The sequence below is a fragment of the Fistularia commersonii genome, chromosome 10 (genome assembly GCF_037954325.1).
Source record: "Fistularia commersonii isolate RoL2024-O1a breed Wild chromosome 10, RoL_Fcom_v1.0, whole genome shotgun sequence".
In the NCBI taxonomy this organism is placed as follows: Eukaryota; Metazoa; Chordata; class Actinopteri; order Syngnathiformes; family Fistulariidae; genus Fistularia; species Fistularia commersonii.
The window spans coordinates 2,189,337-2,209,245 of NC_141293.1; the positions used below are offsets into that span (position 1 = coordinate 2,189,337).

A 19,909-nucleotide genomic window follows, 5' to 3' on the forward strand; every position below is an offset into this window, starting at 1 on the left:
GTGTTGCTGTAGCCAAATGGATTTTTTGGAGAAATTAGAAGCCTTAAGATGTGCCATAAGGCGCAGTAATGACCTTGAATTTTACATTTCGGAGGAAGTGCATTTTTCTGGTGTTTTTACCAACATGTCATGCATTCTTTCTTTTTTCTTCAACTTTTTAATCCATCCATACGGTTTTCAGCACATCTCTTTCCATGATAAGTCTTTTGTATTATTTTAACACACTAGCATTAGGGTGGCGTGGCAGATAGGAGCGGCTCTGCAAGGATTTCACTGTCCACAATGTTTGGCTATTTTTTTTTTCATTTATGGAGAAGCTTCTTATTTATCTTATTGATCAGCAGACCATTCGGTTCAAAGGTTGATCTGTTCTGTTCCGGCCACCAAACACAAAAAAAACGATTCGAAACAATGCTAACTAGCTAATATGCATTAAATGTGTTAAAGGGCAACATTAAGAATGACATTCAAAGCAAAATTGTAATTTTGTTTTTGGTTAAAAAAAAAAAATCACAATCATTTCAATGGTATTGGTAGATTAGATATGCAGAACATTTCTCCTTCAGGCAGCAAATGTCTAATACCGTGGAATGTAATTTTACTTGACTGCAATAAACTCCTGGCAGCCTATAGCGCTGCGTTCAGGTACAATGAGCTCAGAATTCCCGGCATTGACATAATAGCAGAGGTGAATACAGACAGGAGTGAACTTCCGCCTACTAATAGCGTAAAAATATAGCCGCTATATTGAATGCAAAAAGGACAGTCAGAAGCGTCAGCGTCCGTCTGAGGAAGAGCCGTGACAATACATGACCTATGTGACCCCTTGTCCTGGCATCGGGTTCAATAAGGTCGTCCTCACCAAGTGAAGCGTGTGTTTTTGTTAAAACATTAGTAAAGCAATCAGAAGAGCAGGTGTACCAGTGACACGTGACTGTGGTTGCCATGGTAACTCAAAGGCACTTCATCAGATGCAAAGATACAAAAATCTAAATAGAGTTGATCAGCTGTGGTACGCGATAAATAAACAGAACAGACTTTGGAGCACAACTAGTTCCCTCCTCTACAAATTGGCACTTAAAACACAAATAACAAAATAAAAAGACCAAGGAGTTTCAGGAAGGGTACAGAACGTGCACGGCGAAAGTACCGCCATTTCTCTTTTGAACAATAACACCAGGTCATAGAGTAGAACCCCAGCTTTTAGCATGTTTCACATCAAATGTAACCGTCGTAACTCCTATTTCTGTCTGTCCCTATTTTTTTTTCGTGCACGTCCGTTTATTCAGAACTGCTTCGTCTACATAGATGGACAAGTAGACGTTTCGAGATTCTACCCGTGTAACAGCAATACTCTGCTGGTTTTAAAACTCGAATGATCATAATTGTTTCCTGAGAAACGACACACCTCTTTGAAAGCCGTGAAGATGAAACCAGTGACTTCCAGTCAGTTCTTTACATAAAGCAATCAGTTTCTTCCTCCTCAGGTTTCCTCTCCTCTCTCTCTCTTCTTCACAGGATATGGACTTATTTCTAATATCAGTCCGAGCTACAATTGTGCAAAATACATAATGAACGTTATTTCTTGATTTCTTGAATATTTGATCCATATTCCTGTTGTCAACAAAGACCCTTTTAATTGCTCATGTCAAAAACTGAAAATGCAAAATTGTCTTTTTTGTCATAGTATGAATTTGGTTTTGTTAAAATAGAGCTTCAATCTTATAACATAGTGGATTTACAATGTTAATATTTAGACCTTTGGTTAGAAATTGAAAATTCAATAACATAATGTTGAAAATGTATTCTTTTCCATTTATTATTATTATTTTTATCACTATATTGCAACTTTATTTCTTGGGATTCATTCTTTGGGCCTAATAGTTTATTGTGCTTCAATGCGTCAGATTTCTCACATTATTTTTTTATTAATTTTTATTTGTATGAGTAATGGGGGAGGGGTTCTGGGCCAGCAGCTTAATATGTTTAGGTGTTTGCATATTTGTGTGTGTGTGGTTGTGTGTGTGTGTATGTGTGCATTTTGTAATATGCTGTGTTACATAAACATTTCCCATCCTTGCTGACAAAGCACCAGTGAAACTAGCGATTGCCCCTCCCCTTCCTGCCTCTAACTCACATATTCACACACCCACCCCCACACACACACACACACACACACACACACGCACACTCGGTCTGGCAGTGCATCCTTATGCTTTAATAAGAGCAATCTTGAAGCCAAGCTCATCTCAGCCTGCCACAACACAGTGACTGTAAGGGAGCGAGCAGTGCCTGCTGAGATGCAGGAAGGGGAGGTAGCAGCCTGAGTAAGGCACTTCCTAAGCCTCCCAATAAATGCCTGGTCTCACGTAATCCTGTGTTTAATGGAAGAAAATCTTTATGATTTGACAGTCAACTCCTGTTTGGAAGCATGATGTAGCTATCAATGATTCCAGCTGGGCTTTTTGTTGTTTGTTTTTTTTTGTTTTTTTTTTCCTGCTAAAAATCCAACATCCAGTTGCATAAAATGCATTAACCTCTTGAGGCCTTCGCTTTTGTTTGTTATGCATTTTTAAAGTCGCACAGCTATTAAGGATTAAAAATGACCTGAATAAAAGGGAAAACTAAAAAAAAAAAACGCCATTATCTTGTAAACATGAATATTTTAAAAAATAGATTTATTATCTTATTTTCCCCCAAATGTCTTCCTCATTACATGGATATGAGATTATTTCAATACACACGAAACAGTAATTAGGTTGAATTACAAAGGTGTTTAATTACAGTCCCTGCACTGGATCTCTGTCGCAACTTTTTGGGGTTTACTGATGTAAGTTAGGGGGTTATATGATTAAGTATTTATGTCCTCAAATAGATAGTTCCTCATTAGCGCCACTCTGGCCTCTTATAAGTGTTAATTTGGTTTACAATTTGCATGCAAATCAAAACACACACATTTATAAAGATATAAAATACAAGTTTAACCACAAGGTTTTTTTTTTTTTTTAGTTATGCATTTTAATGTCTCTTAGACATTTTGGACCAGTATGACCTAAATACAGTAGCAGCAAAACTAAATGTTGTATATGTTTGCAAAAAGTGTTTCTCTGCAAAGTTTCATTAAGGACATTATGTAAAGCCTGTTGAGGTTTTCCTCCGCATATGCATCTGGTCTGACGCTTTTTTCGGGTACCTGCTATCATAGCACAGCTCACTTTGGCTCCGGTTGTCATGGTTACGCCTTATTCACATCATGATTCCACTTAAGAGAATTAATGCTGTTCTCCGAAATGGCGAATAAAAGTACAACATGAAAAATCGTTTGCAACAAACAAGAAAAATGTACAGTCGTCGCCCACGGCTCAGCTGCCACCACGAGGTTCCTCCACGGTGGTCACGCTCATGGTTTGTAACTATTTTAATAGACTTAAGAACAAATCTGGTTCTGACAACCATTTTCATTTCCATAATTTAAGTTCCAGACCATTTTTTTTTGCCGTTTTTGAAAAGCTTAAATGTGTCTTCATCGGATAATTAATAACGAGAGCCTTCACGGATGGCGAAAATATTAAACAAGCCCATGAAAAAAAAAAAAAAACGATCTATAATTAAAGCCTGATGAAATAGGATGGCCGAAACAGCCGAAACACTTATTGCACAGACACACAGAGAATTCGCTTCCATCATAGTTTTCATTTAGTAAAACAGATCATTTAACCAGCTCAAGCAATCCTGTGCGTCTTCATGTTTACAACAGACACATGAGCTCCTTCAGAATATGACATCATTCATCTCAAGCTGCAGAGTCACAGTAGATGTTTGCCCTTCAACATAAAAGCTCAGCATAAGGAATGCTGTAGACTTGAAGATAAAATGAACTTCTCCCCCAGCGACGTTTTTTTTTTTTTTTTTTTTTTTCCCCCCAACACACACCCATGACCCATTTTCGAGTCCCGACTCCTGAAAATGAATGTATTAAAAATGAATCGTAACATGGTTATAATTGGAGAGGAGCGCTCGCTCAAAAAGGAAAATTGAAACGGTCTTATGCAAATTGTATAGAATAAAATTCATATTGTGATTAAAAAAAAAAAAGATCTTCCCACCCATCGAGCTATATGGTTATTGTTACGTAAACAAACGTTGTACTGTTCGGCCGCGAAGGTGTTATTTCATCAGTTATAACACACGTACCGCGAATTCCCAAATTCCCCATGATGCATCCCGATCTCACAATACATTTTACGAACGCGCACACACACACACACACACACACACACTTTATTTGCTGTGCTTCCTGTCAACGTCGGTTGCGTTATAAGCAGAACCGCTCTTTGAGGATGAAAGCTGCTTGGCCTTTCTAACCACCTCTGGCACAGACCTTTGATAACAACCCACAAACCCCCACCACCACCACCACCACCAGCACCATCTCACACACGGACACACACAAACACACACATTTCCACTTCAAACATTCTTCTCCATTTCCAGCTCACCCACAGTTCCACTCCATTGAACAACATACAATGACAAACACACGACTCACCTTAACATTTCTGAATAAATTAGCTATTCATTCTACAACCTTGTTAGATGTCATTTCATTTGTGTGCTGTTCTGTGTGTGTGTGTGTGTGTGTGTGTGTGTGTGTGTGTGTGTGTGTGTGTGTGTGTGTGTGTGTGTGTGTGTGTGTGTGTGTGTGTGTGTGTGTGTGTGTGTGTGTGTGTGTGTGTGTGTGTGTTGACCTGCTGTCGAAGGGAATTGCCTGAATGATTTGGCCCTGGGAATAAGCTAGTAGTTTTTTATGCCCGCTATTGATTATTAGTCCAATTACGCTTAGTTTACAACCATTCCCGCCTTCCTCTTCCTGCATCCATCCCTCAGTTTCTCCCTCTTGTAACCACGTTCAGGTTATTTTGATGAGATACAAATGGTTTAGAAAAGTGATGAAGGGCAGCGAGGAAGCGAAGAAGGTCCTTTCAGTTAACTTGCAATCAAATTAAATTGAAATGGAAAGATCCTAAATCTGTCTTGACAGACAAGCATTGATTGTAGGAAAACAAAACAGGCCGAGCGGTAACGTAATTTAATGTAAGACATTAAAGATGAAGTTCTTTATTTTTTTATAATAACTGCCGATTAACGCATTGCTCACAATTATAAGGAGTCTTGGCATATTTGGAGAGAAAAGCAGGGAGTGTAATTAGTCACATTTAGCTGAAGTCAGCGGTAAAGCAGCTGCTTTAATAAAGCGTTAGATTCTCATGATCAATGGGGAGACTTTGTAATAGCATTGCCTGCTAAATTTGATTCTCTGTAATGATGTGTGTTTCTTTGAATGCAAAGCAGGTTGTAGGTCATCATGTGTGTATAAGTTTTACAGTAGACAAGGGAAGGCGTAGTTTGCCATTGGTTTTAACAAATGACCTACTTCCCCGTTTGCAGAAGTGAATAACAAAAAAAGCCAATATGTTTGATCCCCAGCCAGAGCCTGTTTGCTGTGAAGGTGTGTGTGTTCCTTTTCATCTATTGTGTGTTTCTGTCAGTCGGACGGATTGACATGTTTGCATATGTGTTTAAAATGAAGAGTGACATGGGAGAGAAAACAAAAACACCAACAAACACTAAAAAAAAAACAAAAAAAAAAACAATCAGACTCCTCCCTTGGCTCTGTTACCAAGGTGATATAGAGATTCTATCAATGAGCCAAAGTCTCTGTTGCCATGGAAACACTTATGAATGAGAAAGAGTGCAGTAACCGTGGAGACAGTGTGAATGAGGAACTACCTCATCGGCCCGAAACCGTTTGTGACGACAGACGTTAAGAAACTGGATTCTCATCATCATCATTTTTCAGGAAATATGTCAGCTGCTCTATTTTGTCCGTTCGTTGCATTCCTTCATTTTATTTTGTTTTTACACGTCACCATCTCTCTTCTTTGCCATCCTCAGTTTCCAGTATTGCTTTTTTTTTTTTCCCCACCGGTTTGGGAAAAACAAACACGAAACACTGCTTTCAATCATTCTTCAATACGGTTCCAATGAAAGATTTGGAGTTTTTTATATTTGCATGGATTAATCCTGCATGTCGGCTACCATGTTTGTGTTGCTTCATGATAAAACCTCTCAGTTTCAATCAGCCTCTGATCAGGCATTTGATATCGCACAATGTCACTGCAAGGACCCCAGCCGGTCGGCGTGATGGAGCACTCAAAGTATCAATAAGGTGCTTTAGGGTGATGCAATCATGGAACCCCACCTGAAAAAGAAAAAAAACAAAACACTATCTTTATTTATTTTTTGTTGCTATAATATATTTACATATTTTACAGTTACATCTTCCGGGTTTGAATTGTGTTGTAAATTGAATAAACGGCACGTCAGATATCGAAAACCGCCCTCGACATTTTAACATTCACTATCTCTCTAAGCCGTAGGAAATATTGGGAATAATTTAAACCTAAAAATCTGACTATTCCTGATGAGCGGGAGGCAAATGAGATTAGGTTCCAGTATATTCTACTATATATATGTATATTCATCAAACTCAAGCGCAGACTGTATGATTTTGAATATATAATCACAAATTTGGTATGTTAATTTTAAAGGAAATCAGTAGTAATGTGTCAATCCTCCGCTCTTAAATCCTGTGAATTAAAGATATTCTAATAAACCGTAGTCGAATAATGCTCATATAGTCTACGAATCTTCATATGGTTTGTAAGTCAAAAGGGAAACGTCAAAATTTTTCATTTTCCCTTTTTTTTTTTTTTTTTAATCAAAACTTCGATTCTCAGATAACAAATAATCAGTTGCTTGTGATCCATTTTGTGATTTTCAGGCAAAATACGTTCAAGTCAATAAGAGATTATTTTAATGTTTACAATGTTTTTACAAACCCACTGACATATTATTTTGAGTCAAAACTCGCAATCCTTGCCCGTGGATGCTGCGTGTGTGTTAAGGAACACACACGTGAGCCAATTTCTGTACATTTCCAAGCAAAGCAGGTTGATTCTGTACCTGTGATTAAGGCTCTGCTGTGTCACTGGGCCTCTTAGCGGAGCAGAGGAAAGAGGAAACGTGTCATTGACAGAATGAAAGAGACAGAGTGAAGCGGGAAGGAGGATGATTCACACTGTGCGTCAGAAGAGGGACTGACTGGAAGTCTGCCGGTGCCAGGGAGCACCTTAACCCTCTCAATCCGCAGAAGCACAGGTTGCGTTCATGCCTTTTTGTGCAGCCGCAGGTGCGCCGTAACACACACTACGGCGCAGAAACCTTCGCGGGCTTCCAGAGAAACATTTCACATGCGCTGAGAATAAAAATAGGTGGGGGGGGGGGAAAAAAAAAAAAAAAAAAAAAAAAAAAGCACAAGTCAGCATCTCTGATTCTCTCTGTCTCTCTCCTGCCCATCACTCCGTCTTCCTTTTTTTTTTTTTTTTGTTCAATTTCTTTTATCCCGGTGCAAAACAACCGCCCTCTCCGGCCCCGGATACATTTGACTTGTCAGCGATATCGATCGGCTCGTCTCTTGCAGGATTTACATACACACAGCTGCTGGAAATGACCTGGCATGTGTTAAGTCTGTGTGAAATAGACTGACAGTGGCTTAGATATTGATTTACCTCACATTTGTCTTATTCTCCGCAGGATCCTGTCTACCGTCGGCTCGGATTTTGACCTGCGGACCCTCCGAGCCGTACGAGTGTTGAGGCCCCTCAAACTGGTGTCCGGTATTCCCAGTAAGTCCCGTCTAAGCTGGATTTGTTTAAATCAAATTTTATTTCCAAACAAAACAAAATAGGGAGCACTCTCTACTAAATCTCTACTCTCTACTAAATCACGCAAGTAATTTCCACACGGAGAATAGAAATACATCCAATAATTTTTCCTGCAGTTTCGGGTGGCGTGGACGCCGCAGCCTCTCCCAGCCGTCACTGGGTGAGAGGCGGGGCTCAGGAGAACGTTAATGTTTACGTTTTTAAGAGTTCAATTGAAATCTGGTGGTTAATTCTTCCGCCTCACAGCAAGAGTCCCTGACCAGACCAAAGTCCCTGGTTCAATTCTGCATTGAATTTGCAAAAACAAATATTTCCTCTAACAATGCTCCCAAACATGCTCTCGCTAACAATGCCAAACGGGTATTTTGCCCCCAGATGACCAAAGTAACAATATCACAACAATAGCACTTTCAACTTGCAAAGCACATATTTTATTGCCTGTTTATATATTGTATAGTTATTTTATTGCCTATCTGTATATTTTATATATATTGTCTATTTTATACAGTTTTATATTTGTATTGTCCAGGACTACAGATGGAAATTAGCTATGACCTATAATCTGGTACAAACATCTCTGCCTCTGTGCTTAATTGTACACTGACCTCATAAACTTCTAAACAAACATCAAACAATCAACCCAGTCGCATTCAAAGACTGAATGAAATTAAAATCAGCCTGCTAACACCAACAACTAAGAGAAAATTGTTGACGTTCAAGGAAACGTTTATACATTCATTTATTTTTCTATACGCTTATCCTGCGCTGTGTGTGGCGGGGGGAGGCTGGAGCTAATTCCAGCTGTCATGGTTGGGAGGCTGCGTTCCACCCCGGACCAGTGGCCAGAAGCGGGATTAAGAAAAAGAAAAATGAGATGGATTAAAGGAAAGGAGAGTTGAAATAAAAGGTTGAATATTCAAATTAATGGGATGAAGATAAACCTTAAATTGATCGTTGTCGAAGTAGCCGCTCATAATTTATCGAGGGGAAAAACGTTCGGAAATTAGAATAGATCCTGATCCGGATGGCAATTAAACAAATACAAACGGAGTTCTATGAAAAGGCAAGCAAATTATATTCATGAAATCCAGGTGAAAAACCATAAAGCTATGTCATCAGTGTGGTTTTTGGGAATATTTATGATATATTAATTGTGTAAAGGCCGCTAAAAGGATGATCACAGAGCAGCATCGAGGATGGAAATAGCACAGAGAACCATTTTGTGTCAAGGTATTATGCAGCTTCTGTGTTGTTCTGCATAATTCACCCCAAGTTTTCCAACAAAAGTAGTTCTTCTGCGCACTCTGCTGCTTTTTGAAATGTTATAGTGGCAGCCGTGTTCCAGCAGCGCCGCAGTGTTATTTATAGCTCGCTCTCTCCACTACAGGCCCGAACAGGCAAACCAGGGCTTACTCATCAGAACTTACTAAGCTTTCTTTGAAAAACCAAATCCCACTCTGATGTGCGATATATGTTTAGAGCGTGTGACCAGCCTCCCCAAAGTCGCATTTAGTTGCGTTCAGATGGCAGGGCCTAAATTTAGTTTCGGGTTAATTGATTTACACCCCAAAAAAAGTTCCTGCTGAGGAAGTAGTCCTTTCATTGTGCCTGAACGGCTGAACATTGCTGGTTGGTAGAACGTAAAGTATATGATTTTACCCCAACGACAAGCGTCTTAATACCAGAATTATCTTTGTCCAACCATTAAACTGGGATTTTCACCCAAAAAAAACAAAACAACGTACATTTCTTTTTGTGTTTTCTGTGAATACAGAAAAACGTGATAATATAATGAGGCTCCCTTTCACCGACATTAATATAGATTACAGTATCTGTTTTGAATTGAATAATGCAAGTGAAAATATTTCATTTTAGTCTGCACCGATTTAATACCTCAACCTAACACCATTAAAATGTCATTTTCCTGTTCATTTCATTTATTCGCTTTTTCCGCGAAATGTTGAGGAACCGTCTTTTTGTGTAATCGCGTCCCATTTCAGCCCGTCCATTCTATTCATTTTGAGAAATCCCGATCATTTTCGGGAAGATTCGTCATCCTGACGCAAATATTAAACCCTGACACTTTGACCTCCAGGCTTACAAGTGGTGCTCAAATCCATCATGAAGGCCATGATTCCTCTGCTGCAAATCGGCCTCCTGCTCTTCTTTGCCATCCTCATGTTCGCCATCATCGGCCTGGAGTTCTACATGGGCAAATTCCACACGACCTGCTTTGACAATCACACAGGTACAGTCATGTTTTGTGTGTGTGTGTGTGTCTTAATTATAGCTTCCACTGGTAGATTTGTTAGTATCTTTGCATACAAATGCTGCTGATTTTCCTGCAACAAATAAAATGATATATATGTATACATGACGTATAATGATAAGAAATAATACATACGGAGGATTTCTTATCCAATTCGAGAGAGATTAAACCATTTCCTACTATTATTTATTATTTATTATTGTTATGTTTTACTTGAAACTCTAGCGCAACAATTTTCAACGGGATAAATAAAGTTGTTCTTATTCTTAAATGCTTGAAATTGAAAGACCGAATTTTAATATTTCGTTCCCTGTCTTGCTGATTCCGTTCTCAGTGAGTGATGCATTTATAAAGATATAGTAATAAAAGACTTGCTGTCAAGTTTGGAGTCCATTATCACAATCAGCATCAGCTTTATTTGCCAATTATGTGAACACACTGAGGAGTGTGTCTCTGGTTTCCAGTTGCTCTCCAAGTCCTCACAATGAACGGATGGTTTTTAGAGGGTTATCAGACGTCACAAGGTACAGAAGGGCTTCTCACTCACCCTGTGAGGGATGCAGACAATACTGCATGGACCAGAACTGCAAATCAACTTTAATGAATCAGAAAGGTTTAGCAGTTTTCCATAATAAACGGGAAATATTGACGGTAGATAGTTGGCATTCGCGAAATGTCGTTTACATGCTTCATGGGCATTTTCCACTCACCGGCGGTTCAGTTTATCACAGGGGTGGGCAATTATTTTTGCGGGTCAACTCGGTATCATGTAAATTAAACAAAATGAAAATCGCAATTTAAATATTTACATTTTTTGGCATTATATTTCAACTTTAAAATCACGATCATATTAATGTATGTAATCATCCATACAAAATTAAACAAAAGGAAAAGATAAGGAGTTTTCTAGATTCAATATTGATCGAAAATAATGATTAAAATATCCAAAGAAAATACTTTGGCGGGACGAATAAAAAAGCAAAATGGGATGGATTCGTGAAAAATGTCCAGGTCTGGTTTATCACGTGCTTCTCCTCCGGCCTGACTTGAAGCCTTCAGTTCATCTATCTGTTTTTAACAAGGGATTTTTAATTTTTTTTTTCCTTCCTGCAGCAAAATAATAACAAGCAAGTGCACATACTATAACCTCACATCTGCCTGCCTCCTCCCATATTCAGGTGAGATCCGAGAAGAGTTTCCATGTGGGACGGAGCCTCCATCGCGACAGTGTCCAGAGGGCACCATGTGTCGGCAGTACTGGCTGGGACCAAACTATGGCATCACCCAGTTCGACAACATCCTGTTTGCTATTCTCACCGTCTTCCAGTGCATCACAATGGAGGGCTGGACTGACCTGCTGTACTACGTACGTACTGAGACCTGACACCTCGAGTGAAAAACCTCGAGTTTGGATGTCAATAGAAATGAGAGGCGGGGAATGAACTTATCATTCATATCCCGTCAGGTGAGCGTGTGGTTAACTTCCACCACTGCTTTTGGGAACTAAAGCCAACGCTTGTGGTTCTAACGTAGCCGTTAGGTCTAGTTAAACCACCGCCAACTCAGAAAATATGAGTAAGATTAAAAAGAAACATGCCCCAGTGAGCTGAATGGTAAAATAAACGAACAGAGCTAAACAAGGTCTTTTTTAGATGTGAAGTTTGTGTTGCTGGAAGTAGAACATTTCCTTTCCCTCCTTATTACTTCCAGGAAGACACACACGTAGTAATCTGCTCAGCCAAGAAATGCTTCTTCTTTTTAAAAAAAAAAAACAAAATGAAAGTAGAGCTGGCTATTTTGGTTTGCTTCTTAAACCTGTTGTTTGTGTGTAAGGTTATACCTCCATGAACGTTTTGTGGCTCCAGCCTAAATCCGATATGATCGGATGCTATTTTTTAAATGACTTTGTATATGATGAGCATCATCGTCTTCTTCCCTGTTTTGCTGCGATGTGGCCACAATAAACTACATTAAATGTGTATTTAGAGCCAAACATGCTAGAAGGGAGCATCATGCTTGAATGGTGAGAGTGGACGGTTTTCTCTAACATTAACTGGGACCTACGTTCCAAAAGGCTTTAACTGGAATCGACATTTTCCCGACTTTCTCTCTCCATCTTCTCCATCCCGGTGCCATTTCGGTTCCCTTTCTGTCTCATCACTCTCAACTTTCTCATTGTCCTTCCTTAATTCTCTCCCTCTCTCTGCATCTCTCTCCCCACGTCCCTCCTTCCCGGTGCTGCTCTATATTTAAAAGGGCCTGTTCAGCCGAAGTTATTCTTGCAGCTGCTGGGGAGGGAAGTGATAAAAGTTTAATGGTAGAAAAAAGGGTCTGCGGTACATTGAGTACACAGTGGCGAATAGCAGTTTACATGCAAGGGGAGGAAAAGATGGAGGATAGAGGAGATGGGGTTGGAAAAGGCAGGGATGAAGGTTGGGGGACAAAACACGCATTACACTCAGCTCAGAGCAGCATTTTACAGCAATTGGCAGAGCAGCATTTACTTACTGCAAAGACTTAAATCAATCATGTCAGCCCTGCTGTTTGGTGACCTGGCCTCTGTCTCTTTAATGGCAACGTCTCCCAGACATTTCATTACAATGATGAATCAGTGATAAGCTTTTTGCATTGTCCCCGTACGAGGATATATTTTTTATGTGGAAAAAAAAAAAAAAAAAGAAAAGTCTTATATTTTAGACTCCGTTAAGGTTCTGATGTCGTCTAATCGTTAGGAGGAAGAAAAAAAAAAGAGAAAAAAGAACTGCACCATCAACAAATGCTAAGGAGACATGCACGTGTTCAGTTTATCACGTTTATTCAACAATAATTGACATCAAACTGTACACTGGTAGAAACAATTCCATCAGAATTGGAAATGGCATAATGACTGAGAAGGTAGACGAGTACGGCTTAGAGGTCTCTGGAAACATCCCAATGAATGTCAAGCTACTTTTATATTTTTCATTTTAAAATGCCTGTATTGGTTTCTCCAAACGAAACTGCTCGTTGGATTTTCATGTTATATATATATATTTTTTCCCCTCCAGCAGTTTGACTGAAACACTGTTGTGGAATTACATTTTAATTTTAAGCTTATATCATCACGTGACAACAGTCCCCTATAGGCTTCAATTAATGGGCTTCTAATCTTCATGTAGTAATTAAAAAGCTGCCAGCAAAATGTACTTATCAAAAATAGAACTACTTATCATGCAAAAATGAATAAATTTGGAGGGATATAATCATCACATATATTGATGCTGTATACACACATTAGAGCAGCATTGTAGGGTTGTCAGAGGCCATTTTAAAATAATAGAATTGAATAGTTTCATATATATTTAATAATGCAGAAGAAACTGAGCTGATTTTAGTCCATTTTTTTGTTTACATGTCTGCAAGAATGAGGTAACAGATATATTGAATTGAATAGTTTCATATATATCTAACATATATATATATATATATGTGTTTCATATTTATTTAATGCATAAAATACTGAGCCGATTTTTGTCCATTTGTTTTGTTTATATGTCTGTAAGAATGAAGTAACAGATATATTGAATTGTTTCATATATATCTAATATATATGTGGTTCATATTTATTTAATAATGCATAAGAAACTGAGCTGATTTTAGTCGATTTGTTTAGTTTATATGAAGTAACATATATTGAATTGAATTATTTCATATATTTCTATTGTATATGTTTCATATACATTTAATAATACATAAGACATTTTTTGTGTTTACATGTATGTAAGCATGAAGTAACAGACATAAATGAAGTAAATAATGATTCTATTAATTCTATTAACAGTCAGAAAGATCTTTTTAATAAAGGGCTGCATTAAAAAGAAAAAAAAATAGAGGAAAGCACTAAATGTTTAACACTTTTGTTGATACACGAGCATATTCTGTACAACTCTGTAAAACATTATTACATATCAGTACTTCGATACCATCTGTATATTTTACAGTGCTGATTTAAAAGATTTCACGGATGCATCTGGCAATAATATGCAGATATCAAATGTGCAGTATTGTCATTTATTCTCCTTATGTTGGCAGAAAAAACGCATGAAAACTTTGTCTCGATTCAGCAAGTCTTTAGTCATAATGAGCTTTTGGAAACGTCTTAATTGAATAAACTCTTAACAAAGTGATTTTTATCTCAGCTTTGATGCTATTACATCAAGGTCAGAGGAGAAGAGGAAACCTTCGATTAGTATGTCTGATGCCTCTGCATTGTTTCCAGAGCAACGATGCCTCAGGGAGCGCATGGAACTGGATGTACTTCATCCCCCTCATCATCATCGGCTCCTTCTTCATGCTCAACCTGGTGCTGGGTGTGCTGTCGGGGTAAGAGTCTGTCGTTTGTCTGTTGCCGGGAGATTTCCACACTTCTTGCATTTGAAAATATGAGCGGTCACACAATTGCATCGCAATACGCTGCGAGACAATGGCTGTCGCGTTACATTAGCGTACATTCGTCGGATTATTTTCTGAATACTTTCTTATTGTGTTATTAGAAATCTTATTGCATCAAAATGAGAAATTGCCATCGACGAAAAAAACGTTAGATTTTGCTCATTTTCAAATGATAGTTTACCGAGAAAACAGACAGAAATGATCTGGAAATAAAGCAAATGAAACTTTTTATTCCAGTTGGTTAACCGGGAATGAAACTTATGTAGATAATGAAAATGTGATTTTAGTAAGACTACCTTAAAATTTCATTCATTGTATTTTGCAAGGTGGGAGCAAGAAAATGAGATTCCTGTTTTGTTTTTAAAAGCTAAAAAAATCACCCCAACTTTTACTTTGAAACATATAAAACAGGCATTTTGGGTCTTTTTTTTTTTTTTTTTTTTTTTCATAACATTGATGCAATAGGGCACAAAGAATAGTCGTGAATAATGTGGGATAGGATATCGCTTTATGTCTACGTCTAGATAATGTAATGTTTACTGTGTGTGTGTGTGTGTGTGTGTGTGTGTGTGTGTGTGTCCCTGCAGGGAGTTCGCCAAGGAGAGAGAGCGTGTGGAAAACAGAAGCGAGTTCCTAAAGCTCAGACGGCAGCAGCAGATCGAGAGGGAACTCAACGGTTACCTGGAGTGGATCTGTAAGGCCGGTAAGCACTCATTTATACCACATCCCGTAAAAAGACACTTTATCCGGAAGCCACTGCTATAAAAATGTTTCACCCGCTGAGTAATGTCACAGAACATTTTGCTCCAATTACTTAATTAATGAATAATACATCAGGTACACCGATATATTATATCCTTGTTATGTACTCATTATGCATTTCAAAGAACAAAATGTATTTTTCAGTAGATTTAGACATTTTTATCATTTGTTCGATTGCTAACCATGTTTGTCTTAAACTCTTGAAATCCCCAAGTCCACATGTGAGGTTGTGAGTTTTAATATTTACTGCTAATTTCGGCTTTTTTTTCCTTGCTGGCACTCTGTTTTTTTAACTTTTCTGAAAACATCCATTTATAACAAAGTGATGAAATCATACCATCAGAATGTGTCATATATAACATCCATTGTCATATCTATAATTCTTTGCCTAAAATACCTGTCGTCAAAGACACTGTTGTATGTTAAACTGATATATTTTTATTGACGTAAACTTTATTTAACCAGAAAGTCCTTTTTCGACATCTATTGTACAGCAGAAAAATAAAACCAGACAACAGGACAACAAAAACCAACACAAAAAAAAAAATATGAGAACAGAATACAATTCAAAACCCAGCTCAGGAACACAATAAGAATTGGTCTCCTTATTAGGGATTTGTGTTTTTAAATTCAACCATTTTGTGTAGTTGTAAGATAAAATAAAATGAAATAAAGTCAGCTGAATGAAAAGGTGATTCCACATACAATGTCTGTATACTGTATCTGTGTAGGGTTACAGCAAGAGTAAAGTTTTATTTAAAGCATTTAAAGTATTTTATTTAAGGCAAGGACTTGATGAAATCCCGAATTCTCTGCGGTAACTGGTATCTTCTGTTCCTGTGTGTTTCGTAGAAGAGGTCATCCTGGCCGACGATGAAAACGAAAACGATTACGACGGTTTGTATTCACTAACGTTTTCATGTTTTGTGTGTTTTTCCATTCTTTTTTTTCTTTTTTTTTTTTTTTTTTTTAAAAAACACGTCCTTGAAACGAGTGAGTCTGCATTACTGTCACTGTGTTTCACCCCGCAGGCTCCCGCCGGCGAGCCACAAAGAACCACAAGAGCAAAGCTGAGCTTCTAAACCCAGAGGAGGGAGAGGGAGATCTAGCAGTAGGTGAGATTCACACTCACAGACGCAAACATAGAGTCAAACTCCAGGTACGGTCATTTATTGTCACCCTTTCTCATTATCTGTCCATTTCTTTTTGCACGTTCTCGCTTGAAAAAGCCGTTTTGCACGAGCTATTGGCTTGTCTGTCGCGAACGCAGCATAACGCGGCCGTGTGTTTCAGGGTCACCATTCGCCCGAGCGAGTTTGAAAAGCTCGAAGCTGGAGGGATCGACGTTCAAACGGCGGGAGCGACGATTGCGCTTCCTAATCCGCCACATTGTGAAGTCGCAGGCCTTCTACTGGACCGTTTTGTGTTTGGTTGGACTCAACACACTCTGTGTGGCTGTAGTTCACTACGACCAGCCAGAACCACTCTCAGATTTTCTTTGTAAGTAGGAGGTTTGGAGGCGGAGGTGGAGGGAACACTTGCGTGTGCACAGTTTCTTTACAAACGGATAAATTATGTCAAGAGATTTACTGGAAAAGGTGTGGGTGAGCAAATTCTCAAGTAATTGAGACTTAATCCGCAGAAAAGCAGAACCAGCACACGAACGTCTTCCTCTCGCGTCGACTCTCGGGAAAATGTTCAAACGAAGACGGTGAAAAAACAATCGATTGCATTATTTCTACATTTATCAAATATAATATACAGCTGAAATGTGTAATTCTTCATGAATAAGTTCATCATAATGTACTCAACGATTGTACTATATATAAATTACAAACAAGTCAAAAAGCAACTGACTTTAGTTCAGTGGTCATCAAACTAGTTACCTGTACATAAAATGATGATTTATTTTTTAGTGATTTTAATAAATGTCCCACAAACATTATCGTGTCTTGAATTTAGCTGGTTAGAAACCACCAAAAGCAGTTTTTGTTGCTTCATTAAACACGAGGACCATGACAATTAATCTGCAGAATGAAATGTTTGTAACTACAGGAAAATTGCTATTTAGATGCTGAATTGAATACCTTAATAGCATAATAGATTACGATATATATATATTAAATCATACTATACTAATTTATACGCTTTATATACTGTGTTGATTCTGAAATTATGAGTTATTATGTATTGTGACAAAAAAATTCCTAAAAACTGATGGCATTAAATGCCTTTAATTTGAATGGGTTTTCCTTAATGCCGGACTAATAAAGGATCATATTATCTCTTCTGAAAGAATAATAAAATATTGATAGCTTAAGGTGTCTAACCAGTGTACCAGGTTTTATCATTAAATGCGTGTGGAGAGGAGAAATACCAAAAGTATTGCTCTACTCCTCCCCCTTTTTTTTTTTTAAATTGTTTCTGACAAAATGAAATAAACACAATGTGTATTTCATATAGTATGAGTTAATTTTTTTTTTTTCCAGTCAGTAAATGGATGGATGGTTTTTTTTTTGGTTTTTTTTTTGGCTTCTTATCTTGCCCCGTAGTTAACGCTTTCTTCCCTCCTTGCAGATTTTGCTGAATTAATCTTCCTGGGAATATTCTTGACAGAGATGTTTATCAAGATGTATGGCCTGGGCAGGCAGGCCTACCTCAACTCCTCCTTCAACTGCTTCGACTGCATTGTGAGTGCAGCCGCAACCGTGCAAAAACACAAAACACACACTTACGGACCAAACGGAGCCACGGTCACTCCCATCAAGACGCTTTCGTAGCAAAGAGACAAGAATACTTACCATTATATAGGACGGCGCATGTCGCTGTTGTTCTTCTAAATGTGCTTTTTTAATCATCAATAGGTGATATGTGGAAGCATATTTGAAGTGCTTTGGTCAATAGTCCAGCCGGGCACTTCATTTGGTATCAGCGTGCTACGAGCTCTCAGGTTATTGAGGATCTTCAAAGTTACCAAGTAAGTATGATCCAACGTTCCAGTAGAAATTTCGAAAGTATTTTCTATTAGCTGTAAAATGAACTGCAATAGTTCAAATTAACTACACAACTTTACCACAATGTTGGTAGTATGAATGGGTCATTGGCCCTGCAAGTATGAGAGCACTTGCTATTTCCTTTGCTTACAGTGGGAACAAAGTTACTAGATTTGAAAGTATTTCATAAAAAAGACATACAATTCTCAATTCACCGTGTTCTGTTTTTGTTTGTCAGGTACTGGGCATCTTTACGTAACCTTGTTGTTTCTTTGCTGAACTCCATGAAGTCCATCATCAGCTTGCTCTTCCTGCTCTTCCTCTTCATAGTAGTCTTTGCCCTGCTGGGGATGCAGCTCTTTGGCGGACAGTCAGTGCTACTTTACTTAACCTTTCAAGCAAATGTCGATGTACATCTGAAGATGCCCCTTGTACTGATTTCCTTTTATTTTTTCATACGCTCTGTTTCTTTCCCCTCTGCTTCCCCCCTTCGCTCTCAAAAATCCTACGTTCCACTTCTTTCCCATTTGTGCTCTTATTCCTCCCAGGTTTAATTTTGAAAATGGTACTCCTCCGACCAACTTTGATACCTTCCCTGCAGCAATAATGACAGTGTTCCAGGTGAGCACGAGGGAGGGAAGATGCTTGTGGGAAGCAAAATAGTTTGTGCACTGGGAGGTCATGTATACAGGAGAATGCATCGCAAATAAAGCAACATTTAAAGTGTAGGGACGAAGATCCTACATTAAGAGTTCCCTACAAATGCCATCATTCATTCAATTTAACTTTGACTCGTCCTCCTAATATATAAGGACTTTTTAGTGCCTGCTAGTGGCAGCAAAAGCAAATGATGTCATCCAGTAGAAAAGCATCAGTGAATCACTCTCACGCAGATCCTGATGCAAAAGGAGACAAGATACAAAGCCGGTAAACCTTTATGTTTACACTTAAATTAGCACAAGAAGTTCAGATGTTCCATTCGGCCCGAAACAGCGTGTTTTTCACAGTGCAGTGGCAATTACAACTTACATAATAGTGATGAAATGCACGTTTATGCATTTTACATAATAGTTATCACATCTAGCCAATTGTTCCCACTTGAGATGTAGGTTTTTTGTTTTTTTTTTCCAAACATTGCATTCTGTTTGAAGACAATGTTTAGGTTTCAGTCCTGTCGGAGCATATTGCCACAAAATAGCGATGATAGCATTGTGCTTTAGCTATAGCAGCCTGGACGCATCCGTGTTTGTGAATCATGGCATCAGTGAGGCTTCGTCTGACTGTTTTCCACGCGTGTGCTCAGATTCTGACAGGTGAGGACTGGAACATGGTGATGTACGACGGCATCAAGTCTCAGGGCGGAGTCAACAAGGGCATGGCCTTCTCTGTCTTCTTCATTGTTCTCACGCTCTTTGGCAACTGTATCCTGAATGAATCTGAAATGCAAAGACCGCAAAAAGCATTTGATAAACAAATGCAAGCGCATCTTTCAGGGGTTTAAATCGTACACTGTTACTCATACACGGGTGTGCACGCGCACAATTTTGCATAAAGCAGAAGTAGAGAGATGTTTTTACATCTGGAGGGGATGTGGTTTAATTTCATCCTAACTTTGAGGTCATTTTCCCGTCAATTTTTAATTGTAATTTCATACAAATGTTAAGGTC

The 19,909-nt window shown here is 38.5% G+C and overlaps 1 protein-coding gene across 20 annotated transcripts in view; it reads left to right on the plus strand.

The window, feature by feature from the left end:
* The window catches only part of cacna1aa (calcium channel, voltage-dependent, P/Q type, alpha 1A subunit, a), a 92,960-nt gene that overhangs the window by 18,992 nt on the left and 54,059 nt on the right, over positions 1-19,909 (plus strand). For all 20 annotated transcript variants that reach the window (XM_086153229.1, XM_086153230.1, XM_086153209.1 and 17 more), the window contains 13 exons: positions 7,657-7,748; positions 9,883-10,035; positions 11,235-11,422; positions 14,315-14,418; positions 15,075-15,190; positions 16,102-16,146; positions 16,281-16,364; positions 16,543-16,749; positions 17,827-17,939; positions 18,114-18,226; positions 18,481-18,612; positions 18,791-18,863; positions 19,546-19,663. In XM_086153229.1, coding sequence (XP_086009355.1) covers positions 7,657-7,748; positions 9,883-10,035; positions 11,235-11,422; positions 14,315-14,418; positions 15,075-15,190; positions 16,102-16,146; positions 16,281-16,364; positions 16,543-16,749; positions 17,827-17,939; positions 18,114-18,226; positions 18,481-18,612; positions 18,791-18,863; positions 19,546-19,663 — 1,538 coding nt within the window. The remainder of the gene's footprint in view (positions 1-7,656; positions 7,749-9,882; positions 10,036-11,234; positions 11,423-14,314; positions 14,419-15,074; positions 15,191-16,101; positions 16,147-16,280; positions 16,365-16,542; positions 16,750-17,826; positions 17,940-18,113; positions 18,227-18,480; positions 18,613-18,790; positions 18,864-19,545; positions 19,664-19,909) is intronic.